Source organism: Prionailurus viverrinus, chromosome D3 (genome assembly GCF_022837055.1).
Source record: "Prionailurus viverrinus isolate Anna chromosome D3, UM_Priviv_1.0, whole genome shotgun sequence".
Classification (NCBI taxonomy): Eukaryota; Metazoa; Chordata; class Mammalia; order Carnivora; family Felidae; genus Prionailurus; species Prionailurus viverrinus.
The window spans coordinates 16,253,667-16,281,585 of NC_062572.1; the positions used below are offsets into that span (position 1 = coordinate 16,253,667).

General features: G+C 45.6%; 1 protein-coding gene across 10 annotated transcripts in view; it reads right to left on the reverse strand.

The window, feature by feature from the left end:
* Window positions 1-27,919, reverse strand: part of CIT (citron rho-interacting serine/threonine kinase) — a 186,884-nt gene that overhangs the window by 87,168 nt on the left and 71,797 nt on the right. For 9 of the 10 annotated variants that reach the window (XM_047826634.1, XM_047826641.1, XM_047826640.1 and 6 more), the window contains 2 exons: window positions 17,326-17,509; window positions 481-586 (listed from right to left, as the gene is read on the reverse strand). In XM_047826634.1, the coding sequence (XP_047682590.1) occupies window positions 481-586; window positions 17,326-17,509 (290 nt within the window). Of the gene's footprint in view, window positions 1-480; window positions 587-10,356; window positions 10,506-17,325; window positions 17,510-27,919 lie in introns of those variants that run through there. The other variant, XM_047826642.1, reaches the window with a different exon arrangement.

The following is a 27,919-nucleotide window of genomic DNA, read 5'->3' on the forward strand; positions in this document are numbered from 1 at the left end:
AGGCAAGTAGTGGGTTTTATAAGCTTCCAGAGAGCTGCCCCTAGGCAGGAACAGTGAGCGTTAAGAGACGTTGAGCATAGTCAACACAGTGGCCGCAGTTACATAAGCAGGAGTTTTAAAGGACTAAGAAGAGAGACTTCGCATCACTCAAAGCGGATGGGATGCATCTCGGCCACAGGTGAGGACCCACGCCACCTGCCGGAAGAAGCAGACATCTGGCTGGGTCATGCTGAGGAACGGGCCGTTTTAAATCCAGGGCCTCCTCTGGTTAAGATTTAAAGGATTTACGGCAACGTCAAGGCCTGAATTCATCTCCCTCTGAGCTGCTGGAGGCGAGACTTCAGCGAGGGAGGGAGCGCCTCGCCCGCTGGGTATGGATCAGGTGGCTCAGCGCCAGCAGCGGCCCCGGGCGGATCCCTTGGCATAGATTGACGGGAGGATCCTGGAGCAAGGAGGGAGGCCGGCTGCGGAAATAAATACCTTGTGGCACTTGTCCTGGGAGTCTTGCAGCTCTTTGCTTTTGATGAGAAGTTTCTTTTCCATGGAGCTAGTCTTGGCAGGGGAGTCCAGACTTGACACAACAGACCTAGATACGAAAACCAGCGTTAAGGTGGCCAGCAGATGGTTCTGAAAAAGCCGCTTTCAGAAACTGCGGCAGAGAGGACAGACCTGCCGGAGTTCTGTGGCTGTCAACAGAGCTGGCTTGAGAAGGTTCTGATGACATCAAGGCCACGAGGCACAGAGCTGGACAGAAGCAAAAACTCTGGAGGCAGACAGACCTGGGTGTAAACTCAGTCGCCGCTGACCTGATGCAATGATTCAGCCTCTCTGAGCCTTGGTTGCCATCTATGAACAGATAGGCACTCTGCACCTGCTCTGTTCCACAAACTGTTCCAGGTCCTGGAACAGCTGTGAACAAGATGCACAAGGCCCCTGCCCTCCTGGAGCTGACATTCACAGAGGGCAGACAGACAGACACACACACACACACACACAAAGGTTACAGATGATGTCAAAGAAGGAGACGGGTGATATGGTACGAGAGAGGAAATGGGGTCAGCGGGCCTGGTCTAAGCAAAGGTGACCAGGGAGGGCCTCTCTGAGTGGTGACATCTGATCTGGGGCCTGATGGGTAAGGAGGTGCCAGCCATCAATTCTCTGGAAAGAAGCAAGCTCCAGGAAGGGGGAAAACGTATGCAAAGGCCCTGAGGCAAGAGTGAGCTAACACAGCATGTGCCTAACAAACGTCATTAGTAACTGAGCTGATCAAATTACTGGCTCTTGTATCCCCAAGCTAGCCAGTTTGGTTCTGTTTCATTTTGTAAGAGCAGCTAATGCATATTACGGTGGGCCCGCCCCCACCACGCCCACGTCCCGATCCCTGGAACTTGTGGATCTGTTACCAGACATGGCAAAAAGGGACTTTGCAATGGGATTAAGTTAAGGATTCTGAGATGGAGGAGATTATCTTGGATTCACTGGGCAGATGCAACATTATCACAAGGATCCTTCGAAAACCAAAGCAGAGGAGGAAGGGGATGTGACAACAGAAGTAGGGTCGCAGTCAGAGAGATTGAAGATGCTACACTGCTAGCTTTGAAGGTGGAGGAAGGGGCCTCGAGCCAAAGAATCTGGGCGGCCTCTAGAAGCCAGGAAAGGCAAGGAAACAGATTCTCTCCGAGAGGCTCTGAAGAGTATAGCCTTGTCTGCACCCTGATCTCAGCCCAACAAAACCCATCTTGGATTCCTGGTCTCCAGAAGTGTAAGGTGATACATTTGTGCTATTTTATGCCACTTATTTGTGGCGACTTCTTACAGCAGCAACAGGAAACCGGAACACTTCCTGAGCACGGACTACCCACATGGCTCTGGGTCTAACACTAGATATGTCTTGACTCTTTCTTCTCTATAGTTCTATGAGGCAGATACGATTTATTATCCTCATTCTATACATGGGGAGGCTGCCAATTAATAAATGGCTCCTGTTGGTCTTCACAGGGAGCTGGAGTGAGTGTGGAGGTTGACTGATGCATCCGACAGAATTCCCAGGGTGAGATCACAAAGCAGGGCAGCATGACCTCCCGAGAGAGGGGTAGAAGGAGTCCCTCTCCACAAAAAGGAGGCACTCACCCACATGTGGACATGTACCTCACACACACTGCCGCATCCCTAGAAGCCATTAGTCATGGGCGGAGAGGATACCCATCACCCAGGGCGGCTGCCCACAGTGGTCGGCACCCTGGACAAGAACACCAGGACCGGTGAAGGGCAGGGCCCAGGGAACAGAAAGGCTCTTGTGCTCAGACAGACGTGCGCAGAGCCCACCACTGCCCCACACACCCATCTTTGTCGCTTTGGTAATGGACCCGCAGGAGCGGTGGGTCAGCGAGCATTCACTTCTTACCAGCAGGTGAAAGTTCTGCTTTCTGATGCCCCAAACTACTTCCCGATCAATATCAGGTCCATTTCCTGCGGCAACTCAGACCTTTCACCCTGGCCCAGTGGCAAGGGCTGACATGACAGCGCTGGCTCACTGGACCCCAGGGACAGCTCCCTACATGTGCACTGTAGGGCAGCAAAGTGAATTGACACCCAGAGTCATGCTGCTCTATTCAAAATCTGACTCTGCCACTCACTGAGCCTCAGTCTCCTCATCTGTATAATGGGGATAACTCTCAACCTACTTTAAAGAGTTCGTGTGAGATTAAATGAGCTTATCTCGTGGCACAGTGTCTGGCACATTACAAGGGTTCAGTAAATGTCAACCATTACTATTATCATTACCATTTTTATCATCACTACCCATGCAATAGTGTAAATAGCACATTCCTCGCAGGTCTAATACAGTTGCTTGAAATAGTAAAACTCAGGGGGCTGAAAGTGCTCTCTGCTATTACTCACATTAAAACAAATATTGAGGGGCGCCTGGGTGGCGCAGTCGGTTAAGCGTCCGACTTCAGCCAGGTCACGATCTCGCGGTCCGTGAGTTCGAGCCCCGCGTCAGGCTCTGGGCTGATGGCTCGGAGCCTGGAGCCTGTTTCCGATTCTGTGTCTCCCTCTCTCTCTGCCCCTCCCCCGTTCATGCTCTGTCTCTCTCTGTCCCAAAAATAAATAAAAACGTTAAAAAAAAAATAAAAAAAATAAAAAAAATAAAAAAACAAATATTGATTATTCACAAAAATGGGCAAGATGGATTGAAATCCCAAAATAAATCTTCCTTTTTGTTTTAGTGTTTATTTATTGTTGAGAGAGAGAGAGAGAGAGAGAGACAGAGAGAGAGCACGCACAAGCTGGTGAGGGGAGAGAGAGGGAGACACAGAATCCAAAGCAGGCTCCAGGCTCTGGGCTGTCAGCACAGAGCCCGAGGCAGGTCTCAAACTCACAAACCGCAAGATCATGACCCGAGCCAAAGTTGGACGCTTGACTGACTGAGCCACCCAGGTGCCCCAGAAATAAATCTTTTTTTGTTTGTTTGTTTGTTTTTTTAAAGTTTGAGAGAGAGAGCACAATAGGGGGAGGGGGAGAGACAGATTGAGAGAATCCCAAGTAGGCTCCATGCTGTCAGCACAGTGCTCAACACAGGGCTCGAACATGACCTGAGCCGAAACCAAGAGTTGGACACTTAACCAATGGAGCCACCCAGGCACCCCCAGAAATAAATCTTAAGATATTACTTTTGGCTAAAGATTTTAATCAAGTTCTGCAGCTCTCACTAGCCTATTTTCCACCTAAAATCTAGCCAAAACACACACACACACACACACACACACACACACACACACACACACACACAGTTTTTCTTTTCAATCTGAGATGAAATGGGTTGCTTGGTGTGGCCTTGGGTTGTCTTTGCTACTTCCTTATTCCTGACATTACTCTGGTGGGTAGGCTAGAGAAGACCAAACCACCTGAGGGAGGGATGGTCCATAGACAGGGTCCTTGGTCCTTTAGTAATCAGGAGGTACTCACATGTCACTCAGTTACACACTGACCTGGGGCAGGGAGGACAGATGAGGTCACAACTATCTGCACCTGAGTACAGAACCAGCCCCTTTTAGAAGAACCAAGACAGGGGGTACGGGATCTTGGGGTGGGAAGTGGCCCCAAAACTTCGATGACACATGGAGGACAGGATCCAGCTGTGTTCAATGTTTAAGGTACGCTGCTATGGGGACAAAAGCTGATTGCTTATTCACCAACCCCCGCTCCAAAAAAAAGTGTTTCTAGGTCACTCATTAATGGGGCCAAGAATCCAGGGGACGTGCGCCCCCCACCCACCTGCACTCACGGAGACAGCGAGACGCCCTCCTTGTCCCTGAGGCCCAACTCCCTCCTTCTATTTTGATAGCTGTTTTGATGCTTGACAAATGTTCACTGTTTAGAAGTTCTAAGTACAGCAATTAAGAGCTCTTCAGAAGCAAGGTGCTAAAGAAAATCTTTTTTTTTTTTTTTTTTTTTAAGAATAAAAATCACACCTAAAAAAAGCTACGGTAAGAATGCTGATTCTGAACCCAACTTGTACCAAAAATCCCACAGCAGGAATGTGATTGGAGGACAAGGCTGGGGGTGGAGGGCAGAAAGGTCAACACAGCTTTCTGGAACTTCCCTGGTCTTCAACCAGTCTGCACATTAGAATCATGTGGAAAGCTTTTATAAAGTACCGATGTCAGGATGCCTGGGTGGGTCAGTCAGTTAAGCTTCCGACCTTGGCTCAGGTCATGATCTCACGGTTCACAAGTTCGAGCCCCCTGTCGGGCTATGTGCTGACAGCTCAGAGCCTGGAGCCTGCTTCCGAGTCTGTGCCTCCCTCTCTCTCTGCCCCTCCCCCGCTCACATTCTGTCTCTCTCCCTAAAATAAACATAAATAAATAAAAAATTTAAAAAATAAAGTACCGATGTAGGGTAGTGGAAATACTCCATGTGATACTACTATAATGGTGGATACATGTCGTTACACATTTGTCCAAGCCCACAAAATGCACACCACTAAGAGTGAACCCTAAGGTAAACCATGGACTTTGGGTGATGGTGACATGTCAGTGTAGATTCATCAACTGTAAAAAGAGCACCCCTCTTGGTGTGGGATGTTGATGATGAGGGACACTGTGCATATTTGGGGGCAGGGGATAAATGGGAAATCTCTGTACCTCTTGTAAACATTGTTGTGAACCTAAACTTGCTCTTAAAAAAATAGTCTTTAAAAAACAAAAACAAAAACAAAAAAAACCCCTGATGTCCAGGGCCCAACCAGACCAATTAAGCCAGAGACTACCTGGGAGTAGGGCCTGGACAGCACTTTTGTCAAGCTCTCCTGTGATTCTAATGTACAGAGAGGATTGAGAATCATGATGCTAATTAATAAGAATGGACCTGTGATTTAGGGTCTAGGTTTTTTGTTTTTTTGTTTTTTTTTTTTAATTTTTTTTCCAACATTTTTTATTTATTTTTGGGACAGAGAGAGACAGAGCATGAACGGGGGAGGGGCAGAGAGAGAGGGAGACACAGAATCGGAAACAGGCTCCAGGCTCCGAGCCATCAGCCCAGAGCCTGACGCGGGGCTCGAACTCACGGACCGCGAGATCGTGACCTGGCTGAAGTCAGAGGCTTAACCGACTGCGCCACCCAGGCGCCCCGGGTCTAGGTTTTTTTAAGACTCATAGTATGACTGTCCCCAACAACTGGCTCCAGGTGGCATTTTTGGCCAGGCCATTTTGTATTGGTGCCTTTTGGTCACTCTTTGAGTGGGAACACAGTTTTGAAGTTAATCATGGTGGGCTATCAATTTCAAAACAATGTACAAATTTCAGACACCGATTTAAGACTATTCCTACCCCCATTTTTAATAAGTCAACTGCAATATACCATTTCCATGAATTACTTCTGTAAAAGAAATATACTAGAGACAAGTATGGCTCAACATATTTGTATTCTATTTATTTTTCATGTAGACACCTAGTTAAGAAAGTCAGAAGTCCTGCCCTCAAACAACTAACACTGTAGGAGAGAGAATTAATGTCACTATTTGTCATCACTAATAGTGCTCATTTATTGAGCACTTAACTATGCATCAGACACTAGATACTTTACAGATTACCTCACTGAACTCACTCAACAATCCAAAGAGGTGGGCATTGTCATCCCATGGCAATGAGGCAAAGGAATAGCTGACCCTATGGCCTCTATGTGCTCCTACCCCATCAGGATGATGTGGGCACAGGTGTGGTGCAGGAGAGCTGGGTTTTGGTTCAAAGTTGGGCTCTGGAACCCAACAGCCATGGGTTCAAATCCCAACTCCGCTACTACTCGGCCGGACAGCCCCGGACAAACCCAAGAAAAGCAACCTGAGAAAACAGCTGCGTAGACCCTGAGAGCTCACAGAAGAAAGGGAAATGGATCACTCAGGGAAGGTAACATCTATCCGTGACTGGCTGTGTGCAATCCTGGGAAGGCAAATCCAAGGCTGAGCCCAGGACAGTCCGGGTGCCCAAGAACATCCATTCAGGTTAGACCACAGCCACCCCCCAAAACAGCTCAACGCACACACAAAAGCAACTCTTCCTCCCTTGTTTGGCAGCTCAGGGGGGTAATTACATAGGAAACAGTACAGACTTTAGAGGCCCGGGCTGGTTCATGCTCCGGGCTCGATGAGATGCAGTACAATGAGGATGCTAATAAAAGAACATGCAGCCTGCCCACACATTGCTTGCCTACTCCTCCTGGCCACATCTCGGATACACAGCCAGTTATACCCATGGAGAGAAAAGGCACTTCTGAGCAGCGGGTGCACGCAGCCACCCACCCACACACAGCAGTGCTGTCTCTTCAAACATGAAGCCAAGTTTGGGTTTTCCTCTTTTTTCCAGCTTCTATTTTCTAGAAAAATTTACTCTGAAATCAACATCTCGTCCTGATATACACATCTGCTTTATAATTATAGAGGCACAAAGAGTATTAGCAGAGGTAATGGTGTATGACACACAGAGGGAAGGTCGGGCTTGGTCGTTTCTGCTGCAGCAAAAAGAATATTTTCTTAAAATGTGTTAGATGTGACCTAAAAATTGCTTTCCATGTAACTTGAACATTTAAGTACCAATGATAAAAAGAAGTTTTCCCGATGTCTATAATAATCCACAGAACTCAAAAAAAATTCCTTAATACGCTACCAAGAGAATGCTTCATATCAAAAGAAAATACAATCTGTACTTCCATCCTAAAGAAAGTATATGTATTGAGTACTCTCTCATCACTGCTGTAATAATTAAGGTCATGCATAAGCATCAAGCCATCCATTTATTCGCTTAAGAATAGGATCCTAAGACCATAGAAGATGCCACCAGATCACTGAGAGCATAGATCACAAATCACAGATATTCTTGAGATAACCAAGAATGGATACTTGAGTCTAAACCGAGGGGATTCAAAATTAGCTCAGCTGAGGGCCCTACCTTAATTGTGGCCAACAGCACTAAAAATACATGCAACTGCAAGATGTAATATGGTGCAAAAAATAAAACACTCATCAGCATTCTGTTCCAAAAATATATTGGCTTTTAAGATTGAGCATTCTGAAATTTATGAACTAACTTTATAAGCCGATTTCAAAATACACAAGCAGTGTCCGTCATGAACACTTGGAAATATTAAAAATATTGTTCTACTAAAGTTTCAGAGTCTAGCTGGCTTTGGGGCGCTCCCACCAACCCACACACATCACATATGCGCGCGCGCGCGCGCGCACACACACACACACACACACACACACACACACACACACACACACACCAGAGCAGGGGTCTCCAGTTGGATTAGAGCATTTGCTTTGGAATGATTAATAGGTAACTCAAGAATCATTTATGGGGCACCTGGTGGCTCAGTCGGTTAAGCGTCCGACTTCCGCTCAGGTCACGATCTCACGTTTGTGGCTTTGAGCCCCACGTCGGGCTCTGTGCTGACGGCTCAGAGCCCGGAACCCGCTTCGAATTCTGTGTCTCCCTCTCTCTCTGCCCCTCCCCCACTGGCACTCTGTCCCTCTCTCTCTCAAAAAAATTTAAAAAAACATAAAAAAAGAATCACTTATTAAAAATCACATTATTGGGGCACCTGGGTGGCGCAGTCGGTTAAGCGTCCAGCTTCAGCCAGGTCACGATCTCGCGGTCCGTGAGTTCGAGCCCCGCGTCAGGCTCTGGGCTGATGGCTCAGAGCCTGGAGCCTGTTTCCAATTCTGTGTCTCCCTCTCTCTCTGCCCCTCCCCCATTCATGCTCTGTCTCTCTCTGTCCCAAAAATAAATAAACGTTAAAAAAAAAAAAAAATTTAAAAAAAAAAAAAAATCACATTATTAATGAAAGTGTAGACTCGTGATTTCCAATACAGTTTCCACCTCTAAGCCAGTGCTAGCTCTGTGGGTCACCGTCACTGACAGACTTCCACCTCCTCCCTGGATGGCTGCAGTGACCTAACTAACCTCCTCGAGTCCAATTCTTGTTGCCCTTCCATCCACCACACAGCGGTCAATGAGAACCACATCTACCATGTCCCTACTCCAAACCCAAACCTGAAGACCTGTCTTACCTCAACTCTGACCCCACTCCCCATGCATACCGAAGCTCCAACTACCCCACTGGGCTCTGTGCTCACTGGACGCCCACAGGCTAGTCCCGGCCTCAGGCACCAGCATGGTCATAGAACCCCTATCCCGGGTTCTAATTTCTTCACAGCCCTCACCATCATCTGAAAATCTTTTATGAACTTATTTATCCTCTGTCTCCCCCAACAGAATGCTAGCTTCTTGAGAGCAAGGACCTTGTCTGTCAGTTACGCCATAAGCCCTAGAACATATTTGTGGAGGGAACCAATGCATGAATGAAGGGTATGCCAAATATTTCTGTGCACCAGGCAGCCTCAGTTTAAAGGTTACAGTGGCCAAGAGAATCCAAACAAGTCCACCGAATTAACGCTGGCACGATAAAGCTTTCTGGCCCTCGCTCGGGAGATGCCCAGACACGCTGGTTCTAGGACAGCAGTGTCACGATGACACACACACTGTCCCCTCCAGGGGACACTCAAACACTGGAGGGGGCGGGGAGTACATGACACCCAGGTTGGGCACAGCACCAAGTTCCAGACTCCACTGGAAACTGGATCCAACCAGAAGCCTTGAGCACGTCTTAGGGAAGGAACCAGTTTAGCCAACACATCACGGACTCCATTCAGAGTAAAAAAAATTGGATGGAGATATTAGGACATCTGTCAGGCACCCCACGTGGAGCCTGATTCTCTCAATGGGCAGAAACCAGCAAGATGTCTTTATAAACTCAAGCAGGGAAGAAAGGAGAATTGAAAGTATTCCTAGGCCCATCCTCATCCCCAAAATAACAAGACTACAAAATGGACACTCGCTCTGCTCCAGGTGCTAACACTACATGCTTTGTGTGTCCCTAGCAGGTGGGCGCTGTAACAACTCCCACTTTATATACATAAGGGAATTGATGCTGGGAGAATTTAAATGGCCTCATTCACACAGGTGGTGAGCGGCAGAGCCTAGAACCCACATCTACCTGATTCCAAAGCCCGGACTTCTAATGAGTGTACCACAGTCTGTCCCCCGAAATAAAGAATATTTATGTCAACTCTAAAGTTAAACGTGGGAAAAGTTGGCCATTCTCTGCCACACGCAAGGTGTGAACTTTAGTGAGTGACCCAAGCTCCATGACCAGTATCTGTATCTGTAAAAGATTGGGTGGCTGAGATTAAACGAGTTTGTCAAGCACTTGGAATAGTGTGTGGCACAGTGAATTCTCAGTCAGATCCACTTTCTCACCTTTATTATTTGGCTAGCCTGCAGGTTCCGCATAATCCAGGGAAATCATGAGTGTTAGAGGCAGAAGAGTGCAGTGGTTCTGGAGGCAGCCAGCTATGGGTCTAAGTCTTAGATGTGTTACTACCTGCAAGACCTCAGGAAAACACCTTACCCCGGCTGAGCCTCAGTGTCCTCATCTGTAAAATGGGGGTCACACCTGCTGCCTCACAGAGTCATGGCAAGACTGTGAAGACTTTGTGAGCTAATGCATGTAAATGTATTCAGCATAGCTCTGGGCACACAAGAAGTGCTCGATAGAGGACAGCATCCATTAGCACTTGTATAAACTGTGCAGAAGGAATTGGCATAATCCCTGGCTACTTTAGTGTAATTCAGTTTGAAAAATGTTCTTTGAAGACCTTCCAAGGGCAAGGCACTTTTTCAGGCAAAAGGTGGAAGACATGGTCCCTGTCCTCAATGAGCACTGAGCAATGTGACCAGGCACAGGGGACAAGAAGGAGGTACGAATGAAAAAGGAAGGCTGGGGGTCTTGGCATACCAGGCTTGAATACCAAGTTCTGGAGTGGCCATTAATTCTGTGCACACTGTGATGCCACTGAAGGTCTGAGCAGGAGAATGACATCATCCAACTTGTGCTTTGGAAGAATTCCATCCTCTGTGAAGAATGGATCATCAGATCTGGGAAAACTGGAGGCAGAGGAATCGGTTAGGAGACTACTGCAATAGTCCAAGCAAAATTCCATGAGGGGTGACGGTAAGGACAGAAAGACAGGCACAGATCCAAGTATCATCCTAGAGGTGTAACTTAGAGGACTTGGCAAATGATGGGCTGGTGGGGGAGATGGAACAGATCTCTTGTCTACAAGGCTAGAAAAAGTGGTAGTTTCTCAAATGAAATGAGAAAACCAAAACTGGCACCTACTGGCTTACTGAGTGAGCACACAAGTCTGTCTGTGTTGGGAGGGAACAGAGTACAGGGATGTTGAGAAACTGGTAGAACGTCCTGGCAATAACGAACACAGGACATTCTGGGAGGAAGACCACGGGGAAAGAAGAGTGTAAGTCAAGGAACTGAATGAGATCAGCAAGACCAGGCTAAAAAGGTTAACTGAGGATGGAACTTGAGACAGTGCAACATTTCAAGGACCTGGGACAGACGATGACAGCCAAGAAGCAGTGAGATTGGCAGTCAGAGAGGTAGGAGGGAAAACCGAGTTTCCACGATGCAGAAGTGAAGCCGGCAGAAAGTTTCAGGACACGTGCGGTAATTGACGATATCATGTGGCACGGTGGGGATCACTGGCTTTGGTGGTTGAGTGCAATCCATGGCTTCTCAGGTAGTAATTCCGTAAGGTTGTAGAGACTGGAAAAGAGGCACAGAGTGCAGGCTATTCTTCCAGGAAGCTGGTCAGAGAAAGGAAGGTGACAGAGGTCAGGAGACAAAAGACAAGGAAAACAGAGAGAACGGAGAGAAATTCACTTAGGAGAGGGAAGAAGTGCCAAACTGGCGCAGAGCTTGGGAACACACAGCACCATTTAGTCAATTACTGTCTTCTTAAGGGATCCGAGGCAACCATGCAAATTAGCATGTGTAGGCCAGCAAAAAACGCACTTGACAGATCTTTTGGAGTCTAATCTTCAGGATTGGGCTAGGCTCGTTTGGATTACATTTCCTAAAGGTATCTTTAAGACAAACAAGAAGGCGGCAGAATGGTCCTGCCAGGCCCGCGAGGCAAGCACGCACAGTCTAAATAGAGAACAGAATAAGGCAAGTAGAACAAGATGTGCTTGACTAAAGGAAAGAAGAAATGGAGTGAGTGAGAGGACAGAACCCAACTCAACAAACAGAGGTGAACATCAGGTATCCGGTCTGGATGACGGTGGAATAGAAACAACACAGGGCACTTGAGGGCAGGAACCACGGGCAGGAGCTAGTTACGGTTTTTGAAACTTGGGAAGCACAGAGGATGCACACCTTTGTGTACCAGAGTGCATTCTGTTATTGTCGCTTTTTTTTTTTTTTTTTTTTTTTTTTTAAATCAAAACACAGATGAGGCTCTTTGCAAGGGATCTGGAGGTAGCGCACACAATAACAAACAGCCCCGGGCCGGATGTGGAAAGGAAGATAGTTTTTAAGGGAAGACTCCCCCCCATCCTAAGTATTTCAGTAAAAAGGAAGTAGGACTGTTTGGAGCATTCAGGTCATCTTCCCCTGGAATAAGCCATCGCCAAGATAAATGACAGAAGGTGGCAGGAAGTACAAAACATAGATTTGCATAGACATGGATCAGAGAGTCACCAATAAATTGAAAGCTGCAGCCACAAAAATGATTTGGACCGATTCACCAAATGCTTATTGAGCATCTTGTATATGATTGGCCTGAAGACATGGTGGAGAGCAAGGTCAATGCAATTCCCTGTGAATTGCTTACACTCAAGCAAAGAAGAACTTTCAGGGAGAGAGTATATCTGCATGCGTTTATGTACACGTACACACACAAACACACACACACACACACACACACACACACACACACACACACACACCAGGGAAGAGTCTCGAAGTGAGAGGAAGAAGAAATTAAAAAAAAAAAAAAAATCCAAGAGCTAGTCTACCTACTCAAAAAATTTGCAGAGATTGAAAACAAAATCCAGCAATTAGTCTGCTCGCCAGCTCTCATTCTGCCCTGACTCCAACCCCATTGCCCATATCATTCCCCACACTGGGCCTCCACTTCCGACAAGCACGTAAACCTGGGGACCCCACACAAATCTCCTAATTTCTCCTTTGGGCAGCATTGATACTTGGCAGCACAGCACAGTGGCTAAGAGACTCTGGAGCTGCCACATTATCTGGGTTCAACTTCCACCTGAGCAACTCAGAGCTGCCTGACCTTGGGGTAAATCGCTTAATCTCTCCGTGCCTCAGTTTCCTTACATGTAAAATGAGAATGATGACAGATCCTTCCTTGTAGGTCATCATGCAGTTTAAATGAGTTAATCTGTGTAAAATGCTTAAAATAGAGCCTGGAACAGAGTTGGTGCCCTATAAGGACAAGCTGTTGTTACCACTTGACCCACTTGAAATGTTCTCTACATTTCTCTCCCCTCATCCAAATCCACTGGTTTAAAAAGTCAGATATTTTACATCCCATTAGTGGGCTCACACGCTCAGTTTCCAACACAGGCATTTACTGAGGATCTACCATGTCCTGTGCTCCAGGAGAACTGGGATCAATCAGACCCAGTCCCACTCTTGAGATCACAGTCAACTTGGGGAAACGGACAGACATTCCAATGAAGATCGTTACGGTAACTTGGCAAGAACTATGAACTGGCATTACCCGTTAAGCGTCTCCCACAATGGAGGCTACCCTCCTCTCTTGACTCCTAAAGCAGTCAGGTATCCCATCTGTACCGTGATATTCTGCAGGAAAGGTGTTTGCTCTGTGTCCCCTGGACTATCTCACACATATGTGCCTTGACTTGTTCAACTTGATAGAAAGGAACCCGTTCTGGGACTGGGCCTCCTGATTCTGTCCCCCAGTCCACTCCATCCCCACAACTACCTCTTACCTACAGGTATCTGGCAAATGTATATTAACCTGTGGTTGGTTAGGATGTTTAAGCTTCTCTAGCATTAAACTTCCAGGGCCTGGGAAGCTGGGTTTCTGCTCTGGCATGACCAGACTACTTAATATTGCTGAGTTCCTTCCATATCCTCTCAGTATAAATAGGACACTATGCATCTACAGACTAACAAATTAGTAATAACAAAAATAATAGTAAATGTTTACTGAGACTTTTCCATGTTCCAAGTACTAGATCAAGTGCTTCTGTGTTTCACATAGTCCTCCCGAAAGCCCTAAGACAAAGGGAACATTATTACTCCACCTTTGCTGTAGAGGAAACAGACATGCAAAGAGGTCCTGATGGAGCAAGGAAAAGGCACCAAAACCTGGTTCTCTGAAAATCTGGGAAGGTAATGGTGGGAAGCCATTTCTCGCTCCTCTAAGCGTTTAGATGGCTGGCACCAAAATGAAACTTCAGATCACCCAGAAGGAAAGTAAAGAGCCCAGAGCCAAAAGGAAGCGAGAGCCCCTTCCTAAAAACAGCCTATTCAGGCACTGGCATCCCACAGATTTCAGCCTCCCTGACATCTCTTTGCTCCTCTAAGATTTCAAAGTTCTCCAAAAGCATCAAACCAGCATGTGTAAACTAGCACAAAATATAAAACCAACTGGCTTTTTCCTTCTAGAGTTTATACTGAAGGTTTGAAGAAATGCACTGTTTCAGCAAATGAGGCAGTATTTCAGATCTAGGAGGAAGAAGGGATCTAAAGACATATACCCCATGCTGACAAGGGAGGGAGGGAGAACTGGGATGCATTTTATTTTTAAACCTTTAACATATATCTTTAACATATTGTAAAATTCAAGCAAACAGAGGCTCAGAGAAACATCCAAGCATTCAGAGCTTGGGGATGTGACTTGGGTTATCGTCAGTTAAAAAGAAAAAGAGGCACGAGGACAGACACTCCCTCACTCTCCAGCACCAGTTTCGCCAGAATCCCACCCCAGAGACAACCAAAACTAATCCTGTGGAACCTCTCCTGCTCCCTCCACTCAAGCTGCGAGGAACGCCCACGATCCCTCAGACACAGAACGCTGAGATCAAGATTCTTGCTAAGTCTAAAATAATGATGCACTCAATGCCTGGCTTAAAAACTGTCTGTGGTCCCAGAAAAGGATCCTAAAAAGCGACCAACGATCACAGCAATTAAAACCACTCTCACCACCAGAGTCTCCATGAAAACTCCTCATTCATTCAGCTCCTCCTCTGAACATTTCATGCAATTCACCAGTAACAGATCTGGGGTCAATTTACCCAGCCGCCACACAGCAGCATCTGCTATTTCCCCAGTGGTGTGAAGAGTGAGTAGCGGCACAGGTAATCCCTGTGTGTAAATAAAAACCTGTGACGCTGAAAACAGGGGTGGGGAGAAGGAGGAACTCGGGAAGAAACAGCAGGTCCCTGGTGGCAGTGGTGGGACCCCCAGAAAATGCCTCCTCCCACCTCTCAGTGTATTTGTATATATGTCCCCAGCACTGCAGGAGCTTCTAATTAATTTCATCACTGCCTCTTTTATGGAATTTCCACATAATGATAATGTGATCTGTCCAGGGTCACCTACACCCAACAGGTGGAGTGAACTCCTAAAATGATGCTATGGGTTTCACCCACAGGGCTGCCCGCAGCAAGAAGAGCCCAATCCAACAGCGAGATCACACTAAAAGACACGAGATGAAAGAAAATCTTTCTGATTCCAACCCCAAACTGCCATGGAAAAGACATTAAAGTTCCCCAAAGACAGGAATACTCCAACCCCATCTTCCAGATGAGACATACACGAATTCATGTGCAGGCATTTTTTTTTTTTTTCTTTTTTTCTTTTTTAGGAGAATCTTATTAAGCATTCTGTTAGGGCATGAACAGAAGCTCGTTTTATGCTCTAGAGATGTACCGTGAATTATCAAAGGTGAAATAGCCGATCTTCAAATACAATGAGCAGTAGAAACGTGATCGGGGGGGTGGGAGGGCGGGGGGGGGGGGAAGAATCATGAGCAAATTAAACCAACAAATATTTATCGAGTGCCTGGGCCTGGAGACTGAGATGTCCCCGTCAGAGAGCTCCCTTAACTGAGCTCTCCATGAGAAGCAGATGCAAATTCAGGCTTCCAGAACCATAAGCCATTAATCACACACCGCTTCAGATTAATTGCAATGCCTAAGATCCCCCACATCATTCTGCCCTTTTGCCCCCAAAATCGAATTCCCTCAAGTCCTCCCTAATTTTTCAGATCGATCACTAGTACCCCAAGCAAGCTTTCACCATGAGCCAGCCAGCCCACTGCTAACCAGAACTAGAACTCTCCCCACATCTCCCTCCAGCCCGATCTGTGACCTTCAGCGTGCCGCGTGCGTCGACGTTAAGCTGCCCCCCAGCCACACGTTCTTTACCATCAGGCCTCCACCTCTGCCCTGCTCTTCAGATGCCCTGCTGGGCTATTTCAAATCCATCTGATGGCACATTCAACAGCTAGTGAGCTCTCTGCCTCTCCTCCTACCATCCAGATTGTTTTGGGGCTGCAGAGCAAATTAGTCGGAAAGGCACGGCCAACGCCCCCAAAATCTAACCCCAAATATTTAGCCGGCCCCCCGGGGAAGGAGGAAAGTAGGACCATGGCGGCATCTTTCAACATAAAAATCTCTCTCCAATTGAATCACAACCCACAACCCTATTTCATATCGAGTGCCCAATTCTCCACAATGGTCTGAGATCTTTTGAGGAACGTTAGTGTCAAAATAGCACCCATGGGGAGATACCATCCAAGAACCAACACATGCTTTCAAATCGATATCTTAACTACAAGCACAACAAATCAGGAATGGATGCTGCCAAGGAGAAAATCAAATTCTGCTCGTCTCCTAAGTGGGCAGCAACTAATTACCTAACATTACCCCAAGAGCCTCCAAGTGAGAAAGCCAGGGCATCGGGGGAATAACACAGCTAGTCCAAAACCTTCCCAAGGAACTCATGCCTCTGAACGCAGAATGTCATCGGATCACAGAATGAAGGAAGACACTGAGCTCCGACATCCACAGAAGCTACTGAATTTGAGGGAAATTCCAGGAGGCTGGGAGCCAGGACCCTACGGTCCTGAGTGCAGTGTTAATGCGTTTTTCACGAGCTTTTTCAAGAACGGAGAAGAGACCTATCGTGTCAAGAGGTTTACAGTGATGTTTATACTTCCATTTTCTAGTCTCTTGGTTTGTTTGGTTTTTTCCCCTAAGAAGCCCAATTTCTGTGAATCAATGACTCGGCGACATCATACTCCCTCCCGGTGGCTCACGGTAACGGGGCTCTCTCTGGTAACCAGCGCTCCGCCAGCTCAAAAAGGCTCAGCTGCCAGATCCCTGATCTTGCAGCAGACTTCGAGCGGAGCCGAGCACCATCTATCTGTTAGAGCTTGGGTACAGCCACTTGCAGCTCAGCTAAGCCATCATAAACCTCTAGCTTATGAGATCTCGCTCAATACAGCCAAGATAGCAACCTCCACCCACCCACCTGAGAGCGAGACGGATGCACAGAAGGATAAATAGACGGACAGCTCACTTGAACCCTGCACGTTTCTCCTTCCACCAAGCATTTGCACTGCTAGGTAATCCCCCACTATTTCCTCTCCTCTAAAGAAGACCAAACACTGAAAAACTAACCCAAAGTACCCAATTGACAATTATGATGCTAGGGAGAGGAAGAGGGACCTGAAACACAGCAAAATGAGAATATGAACATTCTGCCCCACCAAAGCCCAGACAGGTAAACTGGTCCCCCAATGCAGGCTGATTAACAGCTTCCCTTCACTGCACTCCCTCCACCCCGCCACCTCCCCCCCACCACCTTTGCCATCAGTGCAGGTCCTCAGAAAGTCAAATTTTCACTTACTCAGATCTACCAAGAATTCCCAGTGCCTTGCTATACGAAAACCCCACAAACGGCAGTTCTTCGCCCGAGAAACCGGAGAGGTTCAGCTGGCGCGGAGAGGATGAAACCCACGAATTCTTCTCTGGTTCATCAAAATTGGAGGTGTCATCATCAGACTTGAGGGTGGGAACGAAGGGGGGAGGAGCTGGTTAAAGGAAAACAAGAAGAGGGGGAGAGAAAAATTCAGACGGATTCGACCCTGTTGCGGAGAAAATCGTCTTACTCCTTCAGCGGTTCCCGATGGCACTGCAGCGCCTGCTTTCAATCTAGCTCACACAGGCAGACCCAGCCTTGGCTCTTACAGCAACAAGAGATTAACCCCTTCTCTGCCAACATGGCCACCAACCGGCAGTTAGGCTGCCTTCCCCGCTGGGGTAAAACTGAAGGAGAAACTCAAACAGGTCACTTGCTGGAACAAAAGCACTTGGGGATCTCATGTGAGCAAGCGGCTCCTTCGTGAGATTTCCAGAACGCTTCGACAGAGCGTCAGGCTGGCGGGTGCCAGCATGCCAGCTGACCTACACCTATTTGTTTGCTCTCCTGGACAGCTCTAAGTCATTAATATTTAATGTTACCCACTGAAATAAGATGGCATGTATACATTTCGTGGGCTAACCAGGATGAGAGGAAGGAGCAGGAGAGGGGATCTGGGAGGTGTGTAACTCATGTTAGGGTAGCACTGCAGTCTAGCTCATTCATATCCAGAGGAGTATGCTCGGAGCTCTTATCAACCACTTTTTTTTTTTTTTTAGTTCATTATCCCTCCTCCCCACCTCAATCATGCTGCCCGAATCCACCGCAGTTTAATCAGCATAATGAAACACCAGCCAAATAAAGTTCTTCCCGATGATTTACAGCACCCCTGCGCGCTGATGGTGTAAATGCACCGATGGGCATCGGCGTCCTACCTCGTTAAGGCATGACTCCCAGCTAGGGGCATCTTACATCTTCTCCACTTCCTGCAGACCTACTAAGCTCTCTCGGTCAGGGACGGGGGACACTCGCCCATCAGTCACCAGGAAGCTGCCCATTGTGGTGGGCTCCAGGGGGTGGAGCGGGCCAGAAGCGTTACCATGGCTGCAGGCTGAGGCGTCAGTGGCGAACCGGCCGGTTGAGTTGGCAAGCCCGGCATCACAGCCCCCGCAGTGCAGGCTTCATGCTCCCCACTCTGTGCGTGCTCTGGCTGTAACCCCACCTGGCCGCCTGCGTGGCAGGGGCCAATGCTGATCCAAGTGACAGAGCCGCATGAGTCACTGCCGGAGCTCGCTACAGCGCCCCCTAGGACAGTTGTCACAGTCCAGGCTTCCTTTTTAACCCCTCGTTTTCTGAACTAAGCTGTGCACCAGACAGGAGCAGCAGTCTTGTTTTCAGCTTACAGACCCAAGAGAATCTGTTTCCAAAGTACCCCAATGACAACAGTATCGGAAGCAATGCCGGGGAGCAGATGGGAGTGGTGAGGGCTTGGGGGGAGGGGGTCAGGAAAGGAAGCCTCCACCAGGAGGTCTGGCTGCTCCTGGAAAGTGCCCAGGGGCATTCGCTGAGCTTCAGGTACACCCGAGATGAGGCTGGAGACTGAAAACATAGAAGGCACTACCAGAAAATTATTTAACACCTCCAAGCTCTCAAGAGAATTTAAATCTTCCCTGTTAGCATCAGAATCTACTTGCTTAATACTTTAAAAATTAGCTGATGGAAAGAAAAATTACACTGAATGCTTCAGCCCACATCCCATGTGTACTTCCATCAATATAGCCTCAAATCCAACCTGATTTCAATTACCTCATATTTTTTTTTAAGCAAAAAGAAAAAGAATGGAAATTACATTTCATAAGGATCAGAAAGAGAAGTTTTCCATGCCAAAAAACTTCAGATAAAGACTGAGGAAATATATGGAGATTCGCAGATGATACTAATATGGAAGCATTGTCATTAATGGCACCTTACTTTAAAATCTGAGTGGGTTCCGCCTGGGTGGCTCGGTTGGTTGGGCAGCCAACTTCGGCTCAGGTCATGATCTTGCGGTCCATGAGTTTGAGCCCCACGTCAGGCTCTGTGCTGACGGCTCAGAGCCTGGAGCCTGCTTCAGATTCTGTGTCCCCCCTCTCTCTCTGCCCCTTTCCCACTCATGCTCTGTCTCACTCTCTCAAAAATGAATGTTAAAAAAAATTTTTTTTTAATCTGAGTGGGTTCAAATCTCAGCTCCACCACTTGTCGGCTCTGTGACTTTGGGAAAGTCACTTAACCTCTCTGAGCCTCATTTTCAACATAGAGACAACTTGCTCAAAGGGCTGTTGGGAGGTTTAAATGAAAAAACTCTGTATAAAGTGTTTGGTGTATTTCTTTGCATTCAGTAAACACTCCGTAAAGATCACCTGCTATTGTCGTTATTGCACACACGAGATACATGTTCATGACAGATCCTGCGGTTATTGAAGGCTAGCGAGATACAGCACAATCTGTGTTGCAAATTCTTCTTCCCTGGGCAAATGACACACACACTCATGTGGATGTTTGTGTTTACCATATCATTTCATTCCTAACAGAAGTTTAATTCCCTTTCCACTATATACTAATTTATCTTTGGGAGACTAAAATAGAATTCCATTTCTGAGTGAGGAGTATGATTAATATAGGGGTAGGAGCCACCCTCTGTGAAATAATTATGATTTAGAAATTCTGTACCATAAAATAAGATTTCTCTTAAAAACTCCATCATGCTCAAAGCTAGCCCATATGGTCGAGATTAGAAAAAGGGCCAATCTTCAATAAAAGGAAGGAGAAGTCAACATGAAATATACCAGATGGTAACAGGTGAGATAGTCACAAGACAGATTAAAAGCTAGGGATATAAAGCTCTAGACAGGTAGTCAGTTGAGTACAACAGGAAAGTCTGAAAAGGAGGGCTTATAAGGGCCACACTTAGGCAAGAAAAGAGCCAGAGCCTCAAGCCAAAAAGAAACGAGCAAACTGGAAATTATCTACCCACCAGAAAGTGACAAGGATGTTTCCCCTTGACCAAGATCCTTTAGGGGGAAAGAAATAAACTGGCTATTAAAACTGTAATCCCAGGTAGGATGTCTGTATTTATAGTATCCTGTATAGTTTGGGAACTACAAAACAAGAGATTAACACCAATACTGGCCCAGGATCACTGAGCCCTGAGGGCAATGGTAGACACAACAGGAGAACAACTTGTGGGGACACTCATAATCCAGGGCGGGCGCGCGTGCGCGCGCGCGCACACACACACACAGACACACACACACACACACACACACACAGTCCCTGCTAGAAATGAGTTTATGATAAAAAAGTAAAAACCAACAACTACATATATTGAGGAAAAAGAAACCACCCAAACCACCACAAAAGAGCATCCTCACATATAAGAAATGAGAAAATCAGCCCTCCAAAAACTGCAGATAAAACACAATCTGAAATGGGCCATAAAATAAATTTATTACCAAGGCAGATGAGTAGAAACGCCAATAAAAGAATAGGATACTCTCAAAAAAGGACCACATACATTTAAAAGGAACCAAATAGAAACTTAAAAAATGAAAGTTATTGAATTCAAAGTTAAAACTCACTGAATGCATTAAATAGACGATTAGACACAGCCTAAGAGAAAAGTAGTGAATTAGCAGTTAGACCTGAAGAAATCACATAGACCCACGCTTTTCAAAGTGTGATCTGCAGACTGGCAACATCAGCATCACCTGGGACTTGGTTAGAACTACAGATTCTCTGGTTCTGCCCCCACATCCACTGAGGCAGAACCTATGTAATAACAAGATCTGCGGGTGGAGAAGTGCCAACAAAGAGACAAGACTCGAGAGATCAAGAGACAAAGAATGAGAAGGCTCAATACATATCTTAACAGGTGCACCAGAAAGAGTAAAGTAGCTCAAAGTCTGGATGCCACATTTTGAAAGGATTATGTAAAACTTGGTCAAATCTAAAGACGACAAACTATGTGACCACATCTGTCGTGGGTGTCTAATCCTCCTTTCATGTACCTTATAGGAAATGTTCCCTTTTTTTAAAAAAATTTTTTTCATGTTTATTTATTCTTCAAAGAGAGAGAGAGATAGAGCATGAGTAGGGAAGGGGCAGAGGAGACACAGAATCTGAAGCAGGCTCTAGGCTCCAAGCTGTCAGCACAGAGCCCAACATGAAGCTCGAACCCATGAGCTGTGAGATCACGACCTGAGCCGAAGTCAGATGCTTAACCGACTGAGCCACCCAGGCACCCCTGGAAATGTTCCTTTTTTGATTTCCATAAAATGTAATTTTTTTTCTTAAAAAAGGTATTAATAGGTCACTGGATTTGAGTCTATGTTGATGGCGGTACATATTACATCTGAGAACATAGTATAGTGCCAGGCACACAGTAGGTGCTGAACAGGTATATAATTAAATAACTAGAAAATGAATCTTGGGAAGAGAGCACCTAGCATAATACAGGCTACAAAGAAGTTATTTGATATTTGAGTTAAATGAAGAGGCTTTAAAAGTGGAGATTTTTCTGTCTGAAAAATATGTTAATGAGTGCCTATAGGAATATTTTCTGATACTATATTATGAAATCATCATCTCACCCCCCCATACCCACCACATTCAATAATGACAAATCAGAAGTCATATATTAAGATCAACTGTTCATTGGCAAAAGCCATTAAGGGAAAAAAAAAAAAAACTTTTCCTATATATTTTAAAAAATAAATCAGCCTGTGCATGAGGTCTCATCAGGGCACTTTCCCTGTAGTGGCAAGGGCCAGGCAAGCAAGTTCTGGAGTGTTCCCCCACCCCCACCCCCAATTATAAGATAGATGGCAGAACAAGGTTTTCAGAAACAAAGAGCTATTTTAGGAGCTTTAGTTAATCTCTCTCCTATAAATTCTCTCTCTTTTCTTTAATCCTGACATTCATTAGAAGCTTTTGGGGGAAAAAAATTGAAATGCCTTCAAATTAAAAACAAAACAAAACAAAAGGCAAATAACAAGGAAAAGAGAACCAAATGGATTTGTCCTGTTAGACCTACTTATTTCTAACATAGTCCACCGAGCTCCATTTACCCCATTCCCACCTTCAATTTTCCAGGATACCATGCAAGCAACAATATTAAAAATATAAGGGATTATCTAATTTTGGTATAGTGTTTAGTGCCTGCTTTCCCCACTGGAACACGAGCTCCATGAGGGGGAAGACAGTGTCGTGCTCACGATTACACACCCAACACCTGGCTGTCCTTATTCAATGTTCAATATCTGTTCGGTTAAAGGAATGAATGATTAACAAGAACCCTAGATGTGTGGTAATTTCTTAAGCCTAATGGGCTATTTCATGCAAGTGCCGCTTTAGGAAACCTAGAGTACCCGATTTAGTCATGAAGAATTGGCACGTTAAAAAACAAGTACGACAACAAAAATCTGAACTAGATATAGCTCATGAAACTCCTATGACTTTTAATCATCACTGTGAGTTACACACACTGATGAATTGTGTGTGGCAGAAGCAGAAGATGAATAATGGCCAACGTGGTGTCATAAAAGACAAAGGCACATAAATAAATATTGCGTAATGATATAATGAAGCAGGACTGTGCCTGGAACACAGTGGGCATTCAACATTAAATCAAAAACATTTTCAACTTTGTTCTATCTACCATGATGTCCCACACCTTAAGAAAAAAAAAAAAAAGGTAATTCATTTATTAGATGCCACGTTCAAAACTAAAAGGAAGATGACCAGAAAATTAGCCATCTTCCAATTCCTTAAAATCTGAAGTACCAATGCGATCGCACTTACCCATGGTACAAAGGCAGAGAACTGCAAAGTATGTGAAGAGGAGGCTATTTATGTCATTTAGAGGTCAAGGTGTGGGTATGAAAAGCAGAGATATATAAATGGAGCGCTGGCAAGTTCTGCAGAAGGGGATACAGTGAATTTTGTGTGTTCCTGTGGGAAAGTGTCATGGAGGTGATTGAATGTCAAGAGTTGGTTAAAAGGGATCTTGGCGGGCTGGAGTGGGGAAGAGTACCGCTTTAGAAAAGCCACAGAGCACCAGCCGGAGAAAGACCTGGGTGATGAGGCTGGGAACGAAGTGAAAGTGAAATCTTGGCTGGACCTTGAAGCGGGGGAACCCTGGATCAGATTGACAGAAAGGATTATCAGAGAGAGTTTTAGAGCACTGGGTGGGTGATAGTGCCAGAGACCGATACCATCGCTGCTGGTTGGAAGAGGTCGATGCTAGAAACCTCTTAAGGACAAGTCTACAATAGTCAACATGACAAATTCTACACTAAGGAAGTGATAACAGAAACAGAGAGGATGTGGATTAACAGCAGACAGGCTACAGAAAGAAGTGGCAAAATGTGACAACTGACACAAGAGCAGAGCTTTTAGGAATATCAATGACCAACTCTTAGGATGTGAACAACTCCAGGAGAAAAAGGTTCCAATGGTAAGAAGAGCAATATCCATTATCATCAGGTCATGGGAATGAGCCAACAGACAAGTTAGGGGATAGACAAATAGAGCTAGTTACTAAATATACGTTAGTAATTCAGCCCCATCAGAACAGACTCTATTCCCTAGAGCCTCGGGCAAGTCCCCTATTTCCTTCCCAGTGGGTAGGAAGTGGTCAGGTATAGCTCCTACAAGCAACACGTTGTGGAAGAAATACAAAAGGAAGACAAACTAGATCCAGTTTCCAATAGACTCAAGTAAATAAGAACTTCTCCCATGTCTCTGCTTCCCTAAAAGTCATAAAGAGACTTTAAGGTAATGCTGATTTGGCTGGTGATCAGTTTTTACAATGGTGTCTTCAAAGGAGATGAATAAGGAAGTTAGCATTATTCAAGCACGCATCAATCGCTCAATCTCAAGGATGCTAGGGTCTGGCTGCCAACAGCTAAGCAGATTCCCTCTCTGGTGGCAGATTCCAGGTCTCGATGGAGTTGTGGGCTCTGTCAGAATCTCACTATTCTCAAAAGCCATGTTCCTACCAGGCTGCTTAACATCAAGTTTTTGGTAAAGAACTTTGAATAATGGATTTGCTTTGAGAGAATGCTTTGAGAGATGCCTTCTCTCAATTCTGCATCACACTTCAACCAGACTTCTAACATTGTAGCTTTACCTTGTTTTCCCCCTGCTCTCTGGGTCTAGGTACTCAGCAAACCTGCAAAATACCTACTCAGGCTGGAAATGCTCCAAAGAGAGAATCCTTTCAAACCGCAACTAGTTAGGACTGCGTTTCCCTGCCAGCATGGGTCTGGATAGAGCCAGTCTGGGGCCCAGGTAGAGACTCCCAGAACATAAACAAACAATGAAGGAGCTCATCCCTCGGTTTCCATTCCCTAGGACCCAATCACTCTAGTGCCCAACAATGTTCCCTTCTAGCATCTTCCCCCTTGAATTACCTATACCCAACAACACATCAGATAGCACTCATTCTCTGCCGCCCTCAAGACCACTGTAGTATCCTTTTCTCCAATATTTTAAAATTTATTTTTAAATACTATGAAAATCTTCACAGGCACAAAAGTAGTAAGGTAGTACAATGCACTCCCACATGCCCCTCACCCAAGTTCAACAACGAGCAACTCCCATTCCATTCCACCCCATCCCTGTCTTGTTTGCACGTTTGTTGATTATTAAAAGAAAACCCCGGACAGGGTATCATGTCACCCATAACTACTGCAGTAGATATCTCTAACATGGGGTTTCTCAACTGGGGCACTAGTGACATGTGGGAGTGGACAATGCTTTGTTGTAGGGGGCTGTCGTGTATTGGAGGGCATTTAGCAGTTATCCCTGACCTCTTCCCACCAGATGCCAACAGCACCTCAAGTCATGACAACCAAAAATGTCTCCAGCCATTGCCAAATGTCCCGTGGGGGGCAAAATCACCCCCAGTTGAGAACCACTGCTCTAACAGATAAGGACGTCCAAAATACTGTCACAATACCTTCATCACACCCAACAAAACCACAATAACTCCATAACATTATATAACAACACGTTTGTGTTCAATTTCTCCAGTTATCCCAAAAATGTCTCTTTACAGTTGGCTTTTCACTTGAATCAAGATCCAACCAAGGTTCACAAACTGATTTGGTTGGTATGTCTCTTAATCCATAGCATTGAATTTTTTTTTTAATTTTTTTTTTAAAACATTTATTTTTGAGACAGAGAGAGACAGAGCATGAACGGGGGAGGGGCAGAGAGAGAGGGAGACACAGAATCGGAAGCAGGCTCCAGGCTCTGAGCCATCAGCCCAGAGCCTGACGCGGGGCTCGAACTCACGGACCGCGAGATCGTGACCTGAGCTGAAGTCGGACGCTCAACCGACTGAGCCACCCAGGCGCCCCAGCACTGAATTTTTTTTAATGCCATTTATTGGTCTAAGAAACTGGATCACGTGTCTCTGTAGAATTTCCCACATTCTGAACTTGGTTTCAATGTAAACTTGTGACATCATTTAACATGTTTCTCTGTCTCTCATGTTTCCTATAAACTGGAAGTTCAACTTAGGGCCTTCTGTACGTTCATATTCAATTCTTTTGGCAGGAATACCTCCTGGTATTCTGGATGTGCTGTCTACTTAATGCATGACATTAGAGGGCATACAATGTCCACTTGTCTCCCGCCTTCTGATGTTCAGAATGATCCATGGGTTCTGATGACATCAGCCTGATCCCTCCACCATAAAGGTCCTCCCCCCCAATCTTTCACTTAAAGGTTTCAGCAACCATTGATGAGCACTGCCTACAGCCATTATTTCATTAAGGGCTGCAGAATGGTGGTTTTCTAATTTCATCATTCCTTCTGCATTTATTAGCACATCAACGATTTGATTACCCTGAAATATAGTTCAAATAGGAAGGCAGAACAAATGCTTGGTTCTTTCTATATTTAGCAACATCCAAAGTAATGACTTGGGGGCCCTTAGCAACAAGTGCTAGAAGTGACCAGTGAGATTTCAAGTTATCATTATGAACTCATATACTGTTACATATTTGATGCGTTTCAAGCCACTGCAATCTTTTTGGTGCTCATATTGTCCCATCTTAGGCCAGGAGAAGCCCCTCTACTGGATATTCTTGCCAGAAAAGTCAAATCTGAATCTATTTTTAGCTTTTAGAGCTACCTTACAGTTTATAGGGGCTGAAAGAATAAGTACCACCATCATCCCTTACTGAGGACTCAGAGACAAATAGGTAAAACAATGACCTAACTTCTTCATCAAGTCAACGGCATGTATACACATGTATATGTGTGTGTATTTTTTTCAATTTTAAAAAATTGCCACTCTTCTCTGGGAGGGTGGGTAAATTTCCTGCAGCCCTGCATCAAAGGTTATCAAGCACTTGCCTTGCCAAGACTAACGTGGATATTTCCATCCCTAGCTGGCTATCGGTTCCTTGTGTGTGTCCTTTGTTAGCCAGAGTCTGAAGAACAGGAAGGGTGGGTCTTAGACCCCAAACTGCCAGTGCTGTGAGATGAATATAATCCTTTTCTTTCCACCACCAGGGAGCAACAGGGTTGGCCACATTTATTTTCTATGAGGTGAGACACTGAAAATCGTTTCCAAACCCTTGGTCGTGGACCACCTGGACCTCCTACTCTTTGTCCTTTGGTTGTAACCTCTTTTGACTCCTGCCAACCACCCTCTTTAGTTCTATCCAAACTTCACACTCAGAAAATGAGCGTAAATGCAATCGCCACGCATCACAGAATTGACTCAAAAATTGGCTGCTGAATATAGTCCCAGATGTTTAATATCATTTTTGAATCTTTGGCCAAATGATTTCCATGTTTGATTGGTTGTAGAAGGTTTTTGGGTGAGAATTTAAGGATTGAAGACTCCAATTTATGGGCTTTCCAAAAAAACCTATTCCTCGCCTTCTCCCAGGAAAGGCATTAATTTACCTCATTTGGAAGTGATTTTACTGAACTGAAATTTAGCATTGCACTGTCGGCTTGCACTAAGAGACACTATAAGAAGCAGTCATAGGGAACACCTGGGTGGCTCAGACAGTTGAGCGTCCAACTCTTGATTTCGGCTCAAGTCATGATCTCACAGTTTATGGGCTCAAGCCCCGTGTCGCAGAGGGGAGCCATCAGTGCAGAGCCTGCTTGGGATCCTCTGTCTCCCTCTTTCTCTGCCTCTCCCTCTCTCTCTCAAAAATAAACAAACATAAATAAAAAAAGAAGCAGCAGCAGTCATAGGGAAATCCCCAGAGCACGTATGGGAGGGGTGAGGTCTACCATGTCACAAGGAGGTCTCACTTATGAGGAAGCCAATGATGAAATTCCTCAGGGCTCAGTATCCAGAAAATCCTCTCCAGAAAATGCTCTCTTCTGAGCAAACCATTTTGGATTTTTCTCTCATGGGACTGAGACTCTCATACAGTTGACCCTTGAGCAACACAGGTTTGAACTGCAGAGGTCTACTTATACACAAATTTTTTTCAATAAATAAAGCACAGTACTGTAAATGTATTTTCTCTTATGATTTCTTAATAACATGTTCTTTTCCCCAGCTTAC